The 17,826-nt window shown below is 35.3% G+C and overlaps 1 protein-coding gene across 5 annotated transcripts; it reads right to left on the bottom strand.

Moving 5' to 3' along the window:
• Window positions 1-1,339: 1,339 nt before the first annotated feature.
• On the bottom strand, window positions 1,340-17,208 carry Paip2 (polyA-binding protein interacting protein 2). Of its 5 annotated transcripts, none has more exons than XM_071685632.1 (6): window positions 17,056-17,184; window positions 14,688-14,840; window positions 13,581-13,717; window positions 12,109-12,184; window positions 9,179-9,331; window positions 1,340-5,719 (listed from the first exon to the last, which is right to left on the bottom strand). In XM_071685632.1, exons 2-5 carry the CDS (start codon window positions 14,826-14,828, stop codon window positions 9,221-9,223), a joined length of 465 nt encoding a protein of 154 aa, XP_071541733.1. In that variant the 5' UTR covers window positions 14,829-14,840; window positions 17,056-17,184; the 3' UTR covers window positions 1,340-5,719; window positions 9,179-9,220. The 5 variants fall into 5 exon arrangements, with proteins under 5 accessions (XP_071541733.1, XP_071541734.1, XP_071541735.1 ...); XM_071685633.1 differs by having other exon boundaries at window positions 9,184-9,331; XM_071685634.1 differs by having other exon boundaries at window positions 1,340-9,331; window positions 17,056-17,208.
• Window positions 17,209-17,826: the final 618 nt, after the last annotated feature.

The raw sequence follows: 17,826 nt of genomic DNA, 5'->3' as shown, positions 1-17,826 counted from the left end.
AGTTTGACACTCGGTTACTGGCTGAACTTTTCAAAAGTCCTTCCATTTGATTTGCTTCACGTTTGGGTTGTGTGAAGTGATTTCTAGAACCATGGTAAAATGTTCATTTTATAGCTCTTGGAAAGTCTTAATGCTTTTAGTTAATCTGCCATGTTTTTCTGTATATGTAAATTACCTTTACAACTATAATTTACACAGCAAAATTGATTGGGTGAAGATGTGGATTCATTTTTTTTGCCAGATTTATCAGGGAGAAGGAGAGTTGTGAATGGAATATAAATCTAATATTAAGTGGTGGAGAATGGACCGAAAAGCCAATGGGAAAAGTAAAAGACATGTTGGGATGTTGACATTTAATACTTTTCCTGATGGTGCAGAAAAGCTTGTGACAGGTAGTTTGGAATCAAGAAGTTACATTAAAACGTTTGTGATTGGCACTTGACATTACTATAACTTGTAGATTATTCTTCACCCTTGATGGGAGCATTACTGGTATGTCAGTTTAGCATATTGAGAAAATCAAAAACAATTTTGATTAGAAAAGGCTAGCAAGTCAAAATTAACGAGCAGTATGTCATTTATATCACACCAACAATCAAGGAAGTTTCAAAATAAATTAGTGAGCAGTTCATAGCTTCCACTCAGGTGGCCACTTCTTCCATTAAGCTGCAAGTACCTTGTTTTCTAAGGTCTGAATAATTATATATTGATACTGTTCCGAATAAATACTGACACTGAATAAGACTTACATGATGATGTTTTGTCCTTAATATGTTTATTCTTAATTCATAATTCAGTGGCATGTCAAGGTAAAAAAAAAAAATGTTTATGCAGAGGGCCACTATACTACAATTATTTGAGCTTCCTTGAAAACTCCTAGTTCAAAGGAAAGTGTACATGTGGAGCTACTGTGCCTTCGTCTACCCTCAGAAAAGTGTTTGTCAGTACTAAGACTAATGTTCCTTCATCTACCATTTCCAGCCATAGAAAAGTGTTCTGCAATACTGAAACTACTGTACCTCCATTTATCCAATTCAGCCTCAAAAAATAAATCATTCCCCTTTACAAAAACTATAGATTTTTGCCCTTTTTTCTCACTTGTACCTTCTTAGGCATCCTTTGCTAATTGCTCCTTTTATAATACCACGTACAGACAGACCTAAATGTGTACATTCAGCTGCTGTCCACCATTTCAAATGCAATTAATGTTTTTCTTGACAGACTGATAAAACCCATAATTACATGGGATCGTCATATTCATAGTGATATCTCAAAATCTCAATACTATACAATGCTGCAGTCCTAATTTCTTAACAAAACTGGAAAATAAAACTGTAAACAGTGTTAAATAAATTTAATATAGTCATGACAAATAGTTTTTTTTCAAGATCCTTATTTACACCATTTACACAAGTCCCCAAGTCAGGCCTTTTACATCATAGAAAAAAAAATTGCACGGTTACATGAAGATTATAAGACTGGCTGAAATACATAAAAGGAAAGTACAAGTTCAACTATATCAATTAGTAAAAAAATATATTCTTATGGTCTACAGGATTACATCAGGTGCTGTTGAACCAGAGATTAAGATTCTCTCACAACCTGGGAAACAAAACTTTATGCAACCATAAGACAAATGTTGAGGAGGCCAAGGAAAACTATGCCCATCATCGTATCTAAAAAATGATCAACTTACTGTTTGCTGCATCCAACTAATCGTATTCATATGTGATCTCCAGCATAAAAATGATGTTGAAATAACACAACACAAGATAATGGAAGAGAATAAGAGAACACTAATTTTCATATATTATCATACACTATCCTAATGCCTCTTTCATATGACTCCTACAGTATCAAGGCTGTTACAATTAGAAGCAGGGAACCATGAGAAGAGGTAAATCAATCTGGAAATGCAAGGATGAAGTGAGAAATATTTTGGGTGCTTGGGCCTAGAACGTGCTGAAGGGTAAAAGGTGTGCAAAGGATGGAGTGAATTGAAGCAATGTAGTATACAGGAGGCAATGTACTGTCAATGGCCTGAACAATGGTATATAAAGCAGCAACCATGGAAAAGTCTGTGGGACCTAGATGTGGACGGGGGCTGTGGATTCAGTGCATTCTACACGATGACTAAAAATGGATGGGAGCAAATGAGGCATTTTCTTTACCTGTTCCAAGTTCTACCTTACCAACACAGGAAATAGACAAGTTTGAAATAGAGAACGAGCACTGATGAAATATTTGTCTGGCCTTGATATGAGGATAGTAATAGGTAGTTTATTCTAATGTTCAACAACTGCTCGAGTGGAAAAACTTTTAATCCATTCTGGTGTTTTGTCTCCCCAGCATTTTCATACCATTATCACTTATCATTGAATCACAGAAATATTTGTGTGCTCTCATAATTATTTAGTATTTTGGTTATTCTTATTATATAGCCCTGGCATCAGCACTTTTTCTAGAAAATAATTCTGGGTCTCTTAGTCTTTCCTCATACAGCTTCTAAATGAAGGGATTAGTTTGGCTGCTCTTACTTTGAATTTGCTCATCTAGATATTTGTTCTAATTTTGTGACTAGAAATGAACAGCATATTTAAAGTGAGGTTTGACAAAGGCATTATTAGGGTGTGCAATGTATCCTTTGTTTTGTAGTTTATACTTAGAACTATAAAACCCAGCATTATGTTAGCTTAATCATGAGCAGCTAGACAATATACCATAGAGGTCAGTCCCAATAATTACTCCATGATCCTTTTCTTCTTTAAGTTCTTATAATGGCTTACTAAGCATTTCGTATTCATGATTTATACAACTGGCACCAAAGTGTATTGGTTTACATGGAAATACATCTTCCATGTCTGTGACCATTAAGTCAGAATGTATGGATCCAATCTTCCTCTGACTGGGTTATATTTCCAATTTTTTTTTGTAGCAGGTAAATTTCGAGATTCTACTGGTGAGTCGTGCTGGGCCTAGGATAGACCAAGAGAAGTCCAGCTCATAATGTGAAACAGTTGGAAGCTTCCTCATTTACTAGAGTGGATGTGAGCAAATGGGATCATTGTTTGTTTATTCCTGGCACTACCTCACTAAAGTGGAAAACAGCTAACAAACATAAAGAAAAAATTATATTCATTTGATACATTTTGTTTTGGATATATCTAAAAAGAAAAAAAAAAAGCTTACTTTTTCTATAACTTAATTTAAGGCCAGTCTTCATTAATATTTAATAACATAATTTTTTCATTTTCAACTGGAGTTCACCAGTTATAGACTCTTTTGCCATGGTCAGACCTTCAGGGAATTTCCAGAGGGTAAGCAGAGATATACACAGATAGATAAAACTTATATCTTTGTTAAATGTCTACTGTAAATTTATGAATAACTGCCAATCTGAAGATGCACAAGAACTCCGGTCATTGGCTTTAACTTTTACACAAAACAGACTACTGAGGTGGTTCCTGATAAAAATCTGAATAAATTAGCATTCCCTTTCTATGAAACAATTCAAGAAACACAAAAACAGCATTTTGAAGATATCACTTTTATAATACCAAGAAATTCTCAGATGTCCATTTTAAGAAATATTACTTAGACTTCTTATATGAACTTCATTAAATGTTCACTATCTGATTTACCTCATGCTGTACTACTTATAAAAGATCAAAATTGATAAAAGCATGACAGACACAATTTTGCTCATCATATGATCAGGTCACAGGTAGTTTATGAAAATTATACAATATATAATAACTACACAAGTACTAATTGTAAACTAATATATTTCTTTTCCACTGATTTCATCAATCCTGTCTACTTACACACTATATATGTAATCCAACAGTACATTCAAAGAGTGAATGTGTATGCCTCAAAAAAGAAAAAGACAATACTTAAGATGCATCTGGTCTTCATATAATAGAAATAACAAACCTGTAGAGAAACCAAGTTACAAGTAAATATTTTCAAGAATCACTGTTTGTAGTGTTTATACCATTTGCTATAAGAAAGTGCAGTATAATTCAAAAGCAAATCATTATTTCTTTCATATAGCTTTACGTAACAAAACCATAATATAAAAGCCATGCCTGGTCATTCAGCATAGCAATATCAAATGCACTGTGTGAACGTACATTTAAAACTTTCATCATTTGATACAGGATAACACTTTATTGATTTCCCAGATTCAAAATCTATCTTCAGTACTTCCTGCAACAACAAAGAACATTCATAATAAAAAATCTCCAATTGTTTCCCCCTAAAGTTTTAAGGGAACTGACTTCAAAAGATAAATTCATCAAGGATAAGGAAGCATCATTTCTTAATATTTTGGGGAACTTATTCAATTTCCCAGACATTCCTATCTATAACTTTTTTATCTCTTTCAATCAAAGTAGAATGGCATATATAACATTTCCATTTACTGGCATATCTCATTCTCTTCCTTCCTTGCTCTTTTCTTCCAAACTCACTGCTGTAATTTTCTTTCCTCCTCCCTTCTGATTTTTCTCTTGAGGTAACCTTACTCGATTCGTTTTAACAAGCTATATTTGCAAACACACCACGTGCCTTTTACATGCTAGTGCCACCTATTTACGCCATCATTCTAAGTATGAATGTCTTCCCCAATTTCCCAGCTTCCTAAGGCTTGTTACTCTGCTAGTCCCATACTTTTTTCTTAAAGTACTTATTTTAGACACATAGATTAGTATCTGATCCCATTCCTAGTTTGTTTTCTCAACACATGTCCTTGGTGTAATGCACATCTGATAACTCACATTTGTCTCCTCTTTATACTTTCCTTGGTGTGGAAGTATTTTACTAACTTTACAATACTTTCTGCATTAATTCCATATCCCATCCTCCATGTACTACTAAATGGACAACCCAAATAATCAGAAAAACAAACAACGTAACCTGACCTAACCTGTACACCACAGACACATTAAATTTATAGTATCAGCCATAAAAGTTTTTGACACATATTTCCCACTGTGTCCCTGGGAAATAACCAAAGTAACTTCTCATGTACCTTACATATGTATATATATTATATATATATATATATATATATATATTCTTGATTACATAGTACTTTCAAAATCATGATACAAACATCCATTTGTACATACATATTCTATGAAAAGAAAGGAATTATTCAAAGAATTTACAAAACCATGAACTGGAGTCTCTTACATCTTGCAAATTACATTATGCTGAGTTTGTAATTTAAATAATACAGCTTGAAATACTAAGTCAAGAAAAACACCTTAACCTAAATATTATGATGCAAACCAATGTCTCACACAGTTTAATTAAGCACATACTCTACATGGCTTTTGTCTTTGAAAGTTAACAAAGTAAAAACACTGACAGTAATTCTGTCAAAATAATGAAAAAGCCTGACATATTGAAAAGGCATACAGAAGTTAATTTTTTTTTCTTTTATAAAGCCTTAATAAATCAGCCATATGACATCCTTAAACCAGCACTACAGTAAATACAAACCAGGAAAGGATAAGGTGAAAACTGTTTTGACCAAATCTAGCCTACATTATAAACACACTTTTGAAAATCAGTACTATTTATCACCCTTAAAATCTTGGCAAAATAACCGCAAGCTGGTAACCTCCAGTAATGTTTGTTGTAAACAGAAGAAACAATCATGTGGCAACATGTAACCTCTGCATTCTTTATCATGATAAATATGAAGATCCTGAAAAACAGATCAAAGAAAAGAAAAATTATGAATAAATGCCATTTTCTTTAACTACAAACTTAGTAGCCTTTCACAAAATTAACATCTGATACTTTTCTCTTCAAGAGGAGAAACCTTGTACATATCAAGAAAAAATTATTAGATTGTTAATATTTCCACTCGGCTATTAATAGAGAAAATGGCTCACTATTGCACAGTAAGGATGTCTTTACTTGAAAGTGATTGCTGCATTAAAAGTTCCTGAAACTCTGGTATATAAAAAGATACTTTTATCAATACACTACATCCACAGTTTCTAAGAATAACTGCTGAGGACTTCCAACTTCTGGTGAAATCAAAGCTCTTACAAAATTGGTTTCGAGTCCTGAGACACTTCAGAGAGCAAGCTGAGCAAACTAGTGCTTATGGCCCATACCTACAACTTACTTGGACAATAAATCACATGAAAAAACTTTCATAAAATCAAAATGAACTGACCTCACCACTGCTAACATGTCAAACCTCCCTACCTGACATGGAGTTAACATGCACTGATCAGTCTGTAAAGGACCAAAAGGCAAGAGACTAAACACATATGCTCAAAGTCTACCACTTAAATCCACTTTCATTGCTTGAGGGTTACCCAAGATGTTAGTGTTTTAAGAAATGGTAAACACTTTACAGTCACTGAAAAGTTATCAAAAGAACAAGTAAACATGGTGTGAGCCACAGCCCATACATGCATTACTATTAGCTATGTTATGGATAAAACGGACAAATCACAGCCTACATCCATTTTAATACTAAGTGCAATACTATGAAAAAAAAAAAAAGGAGCCATCTGATACTTGTTGGAAAAAGTGCTGCATGTTGTCAACAGCATATATATGTTTCATTTTAAGATCTCATCACAAATGAAACCAAAATCAATGATAACATAAGTTTCATTTGCCAAATCAATCTGATGTTCAGGACAAATAAAAAAATCACTTATGTTTACTTTTGCTAACTGGATATAAAGTAAGGTAAAATATGATGGAGCAGAGAAGCTACTTGCACTTGAACTACCCTCATGGAAATGTTAACGTAGTTAAAAGAAAAAACTAAAAACAAATACCACAAATACCATCAATATTTTTATCTTGTTATGACTGCCCCCAAAATTCATCTTTGTGTCAAGCCTAAGGACCTGGAGTAATAGACACAAAAATCAAAAAAAGGAAACCACTATAATTTTGGTAAGCAAAATCATTCAGAGGTACCAGCTCCATTTTGGGTGATGTAGATAGTGAGCACTATGTGCTAGCCCTGCCTTTTGGCAAAAGGGTAAAAGCAGTAGGTAGGAACATTTAGGCAGGATCATTAGGTAGTAGTCATTAGGAATATTAGGTAAGAGCCTCTGTAAACACTGCACTAGACTTGCCCTCGGCCAGTGGTCTGTTAAGGGTGAAGCACTAAGGGATAAGAAGCAGTACTGGAGTTCTTTACTTATGGAGAATCTGTTACCATTGCCACCCCTTTGAGGGAGTTCCTATTGGGACAGGCATCAGAGATGGACAGACAGATAGTGTAGAAAATCAACATAGGAATAATACTTTCCACGCAATAAGTAGCAACACTTAATTCACACACTAACATAAAAATGTGGAAAAATTAGTTTACTTCAAAATAATAATAGTTGTGTTTGTGAATATATCTGGATCATCCATTGATTAATCTGCATAAACCCTAAAAAGAATCTTAAGATATTTATAGGGTGGTCAACATTTAAAAGAAACACAAAAATACAGTGAAAGTTCACAAGCACAACTCTTTCTTACATGAATGAGTTCTCTCTTCATAGTCTTTAGTGCCTCACCCTAAAAAGGGTAAGAAACAGCACAGGAGTGCAACAGTTATGAAGACTCTTTGCCATGGCCATCCCCTTGAGGGAGCTCCCAGAGGAAATGGGCATCAAAGACAGAGGATAGATAGACAGATAGATAGATGAACTCACTTAACAATTAAAACCAGTTGCTAGGACAATCTTTCCACCTACAGTACTTGCAAAGCATGAATGACAAGCTGGTATTTGTTGGCAAAGAATACACAAAAGGGATCTTATCACATAGTGTTTCAGTGTCCTACTATTGCATACAGTCATTTAAAGTGGTGGGGTCTATTCACCTAAATTGCTTACATTTTCAAAGTTATATAAAGCCAAAACATGTCCAAAACAGGGGCTAAGAGCACTAGTACTTTCAATTTGCTGTTGTGTTGACAAAGCTGCGAATTTTGAGGTTATGAGTGATGAACTTTATATCACTGAAGAGAAAACATTCATATATCAATGTCAACCGAAGAAATGTAAATGGAATGCTGGCAAAAACTTCTGGGTGACATAATTACCATGACATCAGAAATAATAAACTACATTCCATCCTTTTCTTACAAATGAGAGTAAAAAGGAAATCACATCTAATGAAAAAGATTTTCTCATTACATTTATATGAATGAAATTTTATTAAAAATAAAACTGTACAATCCTAGACATCAGCTTCCATGCAAAAAACAAAGCACATAAAAATTAAGGTATGAAAAAATCTTATCACATATGACACATGTGGCAAGAAATGGTCATGATTTATAGAAACATTGTGAGAATCTTCAAAGAGATAAGAATATCAATCCTGTTCTTAATGAGCAAAGTTCAATTACAAATTACTGAAGATTTCAGCTACTCGTCACGTGAAATACACCTATTGAAAACGAATAGAAAAAAGGGAGTAAGTGCTCCTTCACACCCTAATAATAACTTGAATGGTAATAGAGGGCCTTAACCAGTGCTCACTCAACTGCCTAAAGTGCATTTTGAATCTGAATTTCAGAGACTTTAAAAATGTGTACAATTTCTTGTTAAAAAGCTTTAAAATCATGAACAAGTTGCAAACAAAAAGGCTTTTGGAATACACCATCAAGAAACGTATATCCTGTTCTTTAGGGCAGCACTTGAAGGTAGCATTCACTTACATTATGTAATAACAATGCCTTTTTCAACAATACAAATACAGCATAACTCTGTTCAACCCATGACTTTACCAAAGTTATAAACTCCACATTACAAATAACCTATATACAAATTTATGATTTCCAGGGAAGTATAGCTTTTGCTATAGCTATATAGTTTTACAAAAACTAAGTATCAAGGAATGCCATGAACCCAACTAGTGGAGACATAACAAAGCTCCTATGACAATAAATTGAATGGTATGCAAATGGAGAAATCAACAAGTCTGTTATATATAAAACTCATCTTTTTCATGTGGCAAAGAAATATACGATAATACCCCATTTCCAGTGAAGAAATTCTATCCACTGTAAACATACTATGCAATGCGATACTTCCCTAGATTAATAGGATCTATAACCAATTAGCAGACCAAGCAATTAATATACTAAGTTCTACCATATAATGAGTATCATCTAATGTCCACATACATCACCTGTTGCCCCCTTGCAATATCATTGAGAACTTCCTCATTATGAATTGTTCTTTTCGCCATTAGTATGATGAATGAGGGTTGGAGCATTTGCTGGTTGCGTAAAATTCTGCCTTGGTACAAATTCAGCAGCATAAGGATTCAAATTACTCTGGAAGAGGATACGAATCAAAAATCAATTGTTAAGAACTTACAACTTCACATGATTATTTATCAAATCAAGTGAGCTGAAGCATTTGACAGGTACAAGAGTAATTATGAGATTCAAGTTTATTCTTACATATCCAAAGAGTTCAAAATAATCAAACTACAGAAGGTGAAGTTGCTTAAAACTAATATTCAATAATAATAAAAAAACAAGGAACTAATCAATGGAAGGGAATAAAAAAATCCCTACATGGACAGCACAGGAAAACAAAACATACTACATGATATAATAGGGTCGATGAAAGCTGATATAACCAAAAGATGTAGGTAAACAAAAATCATGAAGACAAGTAAATGGTAGTAAAACCAGCATAAGAGTAATCGATGAAGATGACTACATTCTGTTGAAAAGACACGTGAGGGAATTTACATTTGAGACAAAATACCCAAGGAATGCTGGCTTAGAGGGATGAAAAATCATTCCTATATTTCAGGAAGAGCTCTTAAAGCATGACAATGGGCACTTACTTTGTGGAAGGTTAAAGCACAATGTTTTATCTTCTAAAACAGGACGTATTTCTATGGACCCCCAACTCTCACCATAATAAAATATGAAGCTAGCAAAGGAATCAAAAACTATAGCAATCCATCCAAGCCTATGAATTCACTGTAAAAAGGGGAGGTGCTGATCATTCATTCAAAGACTAGTGATGACATGTTACCGTCTGGAATCAGGAAATGGTTTTTCGGAGAGAAGAGAGAGTAAATGAATGCCCAAAGGACTCTGCCTACAGTAAAGCTATATTGAATCTTCCTCCAGTTCCTAAACATCTTTCCAACAGAAAAAGCCCTAAAATTACCTGAGACCATACCCACTTGGAGGAGGAGGAAGAAATGAGGCTAACACCTCTCCTTTTGGTTTCCCAGACAGGACATCGTCTCATCAAACGAGGTTCTGTTTGCTACAATAGTAATATGAACTTTCTGTACGTTGTAAATGAAACTTTATTCCACCCAACCTTCATGCTATGATTAGATACTTCCACTAGTAAAATTCTCTGGCTTACTTTCTCAAATGCTTTCGCAAAGTCGAGAAAAAAACATATCCATTCTCTGTCCTTCCAGTAAACTTCCATATATGTCATAGAAACAGGCTAATAATTGGGTATGCATACTTTTTCCAGATAATAACGTGTTTGGCCTTCATTCAAATAGTTCTTATTGATTTGATGTTCAAATCTGTGTCCAAAGATCATTCTCTCAAAGACTTTTATTACATGAAAATTCAAAGTTACAGGCCTGCACTGCTATCAACTTGGATCCTCCTTTGTGTATAGGTGTTATATATGCCATTTGTGAATGTCTGCAAATCTGCTTTTGTCCAGACTTTGCCTAAACAGCACCCACTAGTTTTGCTACTTTTATTTTTGCCTTCCTGAGGAAGATCACTGGGATTCCACCTAATCTTGAAGCTGAATTCTCTCTGATCAACAGCTCTGAGTATATTATCTTCCAATACCCAATCATCTATGAGAGGATTTGCATCACATAGGTTAATTAATTCGTTTAATTTCTCAATACATTTAAGCTGAACACCCATTTATATTGCATATTTTCTTGGAACCATTTTCATACTTTTCTTCCACTTTAAAGGGTCTAATCTTTGATTCTTTGCTTGTAGCTGTGTTCATATATGAGAAGTGATTCTGAGTTTTTTTCCAAGTTGCATATAGCTTTGTTCATTTATTTTCTGTTCTCTTCTATGGAAGTTAATTTTTCCACAGCCATAGTCATCATTTCCTCATCAAGCTCTGTGATTTTTGTTTTTCTCATAACTAAACTATTCTCTTTTCATGCTTTATTCATCCACTGTCTTCTGTCTCTTGGTATCTTAAGTTTTGCATTATCTGTTTCCTGTCCCTTGATATCTTAAGTTTTGCATTATCTTTATAATCAGCATTAGCCCTCTGACTATCTAACTTATTTTCTCTCAGGACATCTTTGGGTTTGTTGTTGTATACTATCCAAATCCACATTCAAAATCCTTTCTTTTGTCTGGTCTATCACAGTAAAAATTTGCATCGCTCAATCTGTTGATATCCTCAGTCACTGCATCCAGTTCACTTTCATTTATTCCCAAATTGTATGATGTAGTGCTTTGTATGATATTGTGGCCTGATAGGTCTGTATTAATGACTTCTACATATGAAAACTGTTATTAGTTTGTGTTTTACTAGTACAAGGCTATAACATTCAAATAGATTTACTAGCCTATGGTCAAGTTTTTCTCAACTGATCCATTATTCTTCTCCTTGAATTTATATCTACTTCCATAATCTACTTCTCTTTACTGCTATTCAATAAAATGAAAGTTGAAGTCAACCAGACATAAATATCAAATCCTGTTTCTTCAATCTCATTATTTCTTCAGAATTTGTTAATATCCTACACTAGGTTCATGGTGATCTGTATGATACTAGATTTATTGTATTTATGCTTGAGATGCACATTACACTTGGTTCATAAATATTGTGTCTCATCTTCATCTGCTTTCCTGCTGGCTTATTATGCACATGTATTAATATGCTCTTGAATGTTAGAGCTCAGTATTATTTTCTCTTCAAAACATTACATAATAAACTGAACAACAATGATCTCATGGCAAAATGCTACAACTGTCCATCACTTAGACACACAACTAAACTTCGCTGGTATGTTCTTATAATGTAAAAGCTACCTTTCAAGGACACCATCCTTCATCAAAGCTATGCAGTTACTAACCTTGGCAGCGATATCCTCCTTCACTCCCATTTTCTGAAGGCTTGATGTTAAATTTGCTGTTGTATTGCCTCTCATTCTGAAGATAAAAATGAAAAGATCAAATGTTATAATTTTCCAAGGCAAATGACTGAGGATACATTTTCCTATAAATATGGCATTATACAAGATGCATGTGCCAAGATGAAATATACAGTACTACTGTGGTACTGTACAAATAAATAGAGTGTAAAGATGTGGTAGGAAAGATTAAGGCAGAATTCAACAAGCTATGTGACAGCTGAACAGAAGCAGTCACACCAATGCAGGGGGAATTGTATGGAAACCATGCATGTAAGGGAACTCAATGAAAAATGCACAAAATCAAAATGCAAAATTTTGGGGTGAAAAAATATAAAGCACTTTAGAGCCACTGGAATAATGTTATCACAAATTTATGAATCCCTAACAAACATCAAATTGAAAATGGTGTGATGTGTAAACATCAATTAACACTCACTATTAAAAAGATAAAGTACATTAAAACAATAAAACTGCAATTTAACCAGTATGCAATTTTATATCACTTACTATTCACCTTTATTCACATTATATAATGTTCAACTAATCATATGTATAATACATAAGCCATAAAATTTACTCTGTAAAACTTCCTGTACAATGTACATAAACTTCACTCAAGTGTATGACCAAAGCATAAAGTATCCAGCCCCACCATGATCTTCAGCTCTTTTGTGATTAATCAACTTACTATTATGATACCCCAGTTATGTAATTTCTTCACTATATTTCCTCAGCTGAAAGGGTGTATGAATTCACTGAACCATTCCTTATTTATCTATGATTCATTAACAGTAAGACTGACGGGGTTGGTGTGAAAGCAACACCACCAATGAAATGGGAAAGTGTGGAAAAATACAGGAGGGAGAGAAATAGGGTAAGAATGCATGAAATAGTGTAAGTGAGGGTGGCACGTCAGGAAGGGATAAGTGGAGACTCTTTTGCCGTGCCAAACTCCTTGATGGGAGCTCCCTGAGGGAATAGGAATCAGAAATATTGATAGATTGGAATACCCAGAAATCATTACTTCAGATGAATCAAAATGAGCTTTTCTTTCTAGTAAGTTACTTCTTTTATGGCATTTAATCTTAAAAAACACATAATAATACACGTCATCAAATTCATTCTTACTGTTTGTAGGATAAACTCCTCATTATAACAGTCCCTGAAAACACTTTCCTTGGGGCTTATACCTATTACAATGCTATTGGCTACAATCATTTCTAAAAGCTCTACCTAACAAATAACAAATTTTCTATGGCCGAATGATAAGCTCTCCTTAAGAACAGTTCAGGTGAAATGCATAAAAGAACTTAACGTAGATTGACAAATTCATTTTGTCTCATTCTCCACAAATACTTTTAATGGTAATGAGTAAGACAGTATTGAAACTTAGGACATCAATCACCACTCACTTTTCCTGGATGTACTGATGGTAGTAGACAGTATCACGTTCCTCCTCCTCTTCTAACATGCGATACAGAAACTCTTCTTCTTCCTCCCTCAGGCTGCTGGCCTGCTGTATCATCACCTGGGATACTTCATTGATCACCTGCATAACAAACCAATCACAATTACAAGAATCCACAGGAAAACCAAGTATACTTATCAATGCTCAACCTAACCTGGGAACATCAATCCCCTCTTTAATTTCTCCAAACCCATTCCTTTTGCACACATTACAAGAACAGAGAGTGAGATAGACCCAGAAGAGGAAATCAAACATTATAAAAGTAACTATTTTTTTCAGCTGGAACTGCTGCTGTGGAATAACTCTGAGGAACATTCATTTTTTCTCACATTTCTGTTCTTACTTAAAATAAGTAATAACTACTCACATATGCAAGTGTCAAATCCACATAAAAAATACAGCACATGTCTGATGCACTATTCTTAGGTCTCTGACATCAGTGTTTATATGATAAATAACCAAGATGGTTTGGCAAGATATCCTCAACTATAGTTCAAAAAATAATCTACTTCAAATAAAATTTCTAAGAGATAAAACTTTATGATGATTTTGAGTATATGTACTCACTACTTGGCATAGGCAACCATACCACTGAAGCACAAAATTATGAATTTCAGTACACAGTAATTCCAGAGAAAATCCCTCTCCACCAGTATCACCTCTGGGATTAATATTTGTGTATACTGGGGAGAGGACTGATCTCATATCAGCTTGTTTTTAAATCTTATATCATATATATGTACCATGACAATCTTTTTTTTTTATTTTATTTTGCTTTGTCGGTCTCCCGTGTTTACGAGGTAGCGCAAGGAAACAGACGAATGAAATGGCCCAACCCACCCCCATACACATGTATATACATACACGTCCACACATGCAAATATACATGACAATCTTATGTACAAATATACACTCCCCAGATTATGCCAAGTGTCCATTCATCAATAAACCCCTAAGGGGAAGGTGAACAAATGGGTAGGTTGTGAGCTGGCTGCCTTAACCAGGATTCAAACCTGGTCCTGATATATCTGTGAGTTGCATCATTACTCACCTTGTGGTCAAAGGCCTCTAGATCCTCTTCGGCCATCCACATAAACTCCGAGAAGTCTGGCTCAGCGTTGGGATTCATCCTGGTACTACCAAAGCCACCACTGGACTGATTCCCACCTGGGCTGTTGTTAGGTAAGTGCATGGAAGGAGCTGCCTGCAAAGGGGTATCAAAAGATATTTAGTAACAGAAGCTAACGTTAGTGCAGTAAATATCAGTAATGCATGATGTAAAGGGTGAGATATCAGTGCTATCAAAAAAACTCAAACCCTTCAACAACTGCAAAGATATTCACCACATAATCAATGTTCTAAAATGAGGATCCTTACACCTAGAATTTCCATCATAATATCAAGACTATGTTCTGAGCAAGGGTTAGGAAGGATGCATGTATGGGAGCCATGGGATTCAACAGTACAATCACTCATTCACTCTGAAGACACGACAGAAGGAAAGTGTGTGCTTCATACTAATGTTGTTGCGCTTTCCAATGTCTACATAGTATTTGCATACATTATCCTAATATCCACAATTCACATGTGTTGCTCTTGGGCAACATGAAATGTTAATTGACAAGTAGTATAATAAGGAAGTCTGTAAAATGATATGGTTCACTTCATTTTATGCACAAAGCAATGAAACTATAGCCCATCATCCAAACCCAAGCTCTACAAACCACTCCTTGGTTTACCCAATACTATACCACACACTTCATCCTTAATGCTCAAATGTGGAATTTAGATTGGATTTTTAAAACCTTACCATATTTTACATTTTCTATTCAACTACATTTTCTCTCTCCTTCAAAACCCTATTCTCTACCAGGTTATCTAGTACTGAAAGAAATAATCTTGCTTATGAAAAAATACTCAGTTCCCTACCTTAAATAAACAATGAACCCGTAACATTATAACCAAGTTTCCGACACTGTAAAACGTGTGCCCTTTAATTGATAAACTACAACAAAAGGTAAAAAGATGAGACTATGAGTGAAGGACTTCCTCCCAGGACGATACAATAATAATAAGCTACATTCACCTTCCTTCTTTCCTCTGCATTCATTCAAGGCCAACATCTTACATACGCACACCACCAGAGAGACTACTATAACTTCAAACACACTCACCTTTACCCTCATACACACAAACTCTCCTTTCACATGCTCCTCCCTGCACTCTCATCCTCCTCTCCCACTCTGCCACTAACTTCAGCCACCATAGGTCCGTCTACTACCACGTCCACATGCTGGCACCTAAACCATTCCACTTTCAACAGGTTCTCCCTAGTCAAACCCACTCTCAAACCATCCTATCTCATCTGTCTAATGCTCCTCATCACCTCACAAACCTGTGCTAAAATTTTGGCACGACTTCTTTTGTTCGTGAGAGCCACAGGGCTATAACACCAACTGTGATCCATGTACCTGACTGGAAGCATCGGCCAGACTTGTTTTTTATAGACTTTACATAACTCCATAGCATACCAGGAAGTCCATTCTCCATTAACGACATGAGGTGGTGTTGGATGGCCAGGTCTGGCTTGGGTCACTTTGTATGTAACACAAAATAACATTCCAATGAACAATAGATATTATTTTAAGGTTAGGACAACGTTTCACATATTATTCATGTTCTTGGACTGACGTATAACTCTCGCCATTGTCCCTAATACGCCTTAATGAGCCGTAATTATATATTCACTAATGCGTCATCATCATCATACATCTCCCTCAATAATAAATGACCAGCTACGACTCAAGTTTAAGAACCTAATGGTGCAAAAAGGCATCCATTAAAGAACTTTTAGGATAATTACAGAAATGCTTCATGCTCTTTCTCAAACTTTTTTTTTTGTTACCACACGCTCCACCTGCATGACCTAAATTAAGAGTCCAAAATAATCTCTTTTTCCAATTATCCTTATCAGTTCTCTCATAACTTCTCTCTCTCCAATAAGCACAACCTGCACCACATGAAATAATGATCCCCCACCACATCATTAGATAAACTACGTCTAATTAGACGATGTGTGATACCAACCAGGCCAACTTTACCAATAATGGACGCCGAGACAAGTTACCGTACTACTGTCAACTTGCGAGATGGGTGATCCCTTTGGTATTAGCAGGAGTTAAATGGTCTTCCAACTGCTCCCCCTTACGTCACGCATTAATGACCTCCAGCTGTTTCCTTGTTGCTCGTAACGACCTTCCAGCTGGTGCAAGGGGGGGACAACACCACACACACACACACACATCTCTACATCCCCAAACCTCTCACAGTTACGTTTATCTTTTCTAGTCCAGTCCCAAGGAAACCTTCTGTCCCCTAAAATAATGTCTACGTATTCTAATACCACAGTGCCGACTTACGTAACAAGGCGAGTAAGACTTAAAGTTGAGACGGGCAGTCGTCCCAGGGTGAAAGTTAATGGCGCGGGTGTTGTGTTTCTGTTGCTGGTGCTGCCATCTGTTGTCGCCCACCTCATTCACCCGCCAATATTCAAATCCCTTTAAGTTCTTTTTCTCTTTTTGCCGGATTGTCACCTCCAATTTCCTAGATCTAATTCGAGGTGGACTAGTCTATTTCTACTCTTCCTCCTGAGGTTGTAATAACTTTTCCAACCGGTTTTCAAGTGGATTTTGCCTCGTTTTCCCTCATGGGTACAACCCCACTAAGACCCCTCATTTTGAGGGTCCGTATCCAGTGTACCCCTCATCAAGTACACATTTTCATTTAAGAATACTTAACCCAAATTACACTGCTTATCTAAACTTCCCAAACATGATACATAAATAGGTAGAAGTAGATTTAATGGAAGGGTATTGGACATAATGGAGATTCCTTGTAAAATCAAATTATCTGATCTAGTTAGGAGAGGAGTGATAAGAGTAACATTCATCCCGAGATAACACACCATTGATGATGCTGTTCAATATACACATGAAAAGCAAATCTGAAAATTTAAATACTGTCCCTTTTTCCATGGTGGCGATCCAGATAAGGAAAAAAAAAATATAAAGGTTGATAGAATTCGGAACCAATCTAAGATAAAAAGCCTGAGGAAAGAACTTGATGCTTTAAGCTAAAAAGATGAGAAAATATATGATAAACTATTCGTGATAAGAAATGAGGGATTTTTT

This window comes from Panulirus ornatus, chromosome 40 (assembly GCF_036320965.1).
Source record: "Panulirus ornatus isolate Po-2019 chromosome 40, ASM3632096v1, whole genome shotgun sequence".
NCBI classification, from domain to species: domain Eukaryota; kingdom Metazoa; phylum Arthropoda; class Malacostraca; order Decapoda; family Palinuridae; genus Panulirus; species Panulirus ornatus.
Note: the sequence above shows the minus strand (reverse complement) of the source record. Positions and strands in the feature narration are given on the sequence as shown.

What these genes read in the sequence shown, in the direction of transcription:
- Paip2 (XM_071685634.1), bottom strand. Translation starts at nt 14,828, where the DNA reads ATGCACTTACCTAACAACAGCCCAGGTGGGAATCAGTCCAGTGGTGGC. An exon ending in TAGAGGCCTTTGACCACAAG is followed by an intron (nt 13,718 to 14,687) that starts GTGAGTAATGAT and finishes TTTGTTATGCAG; the next exon opens with GTGATCAATGAAGTATCCCA. An exon ending in AGGAGGATATCGCTGCCAAG is followed by an intron (nt 9,332 to 12,108) that starts GTTAGTAACTGC and finishes ATCCTCTTCCAG; the next exon opens with AGTAATTTGAATCCTTATGC.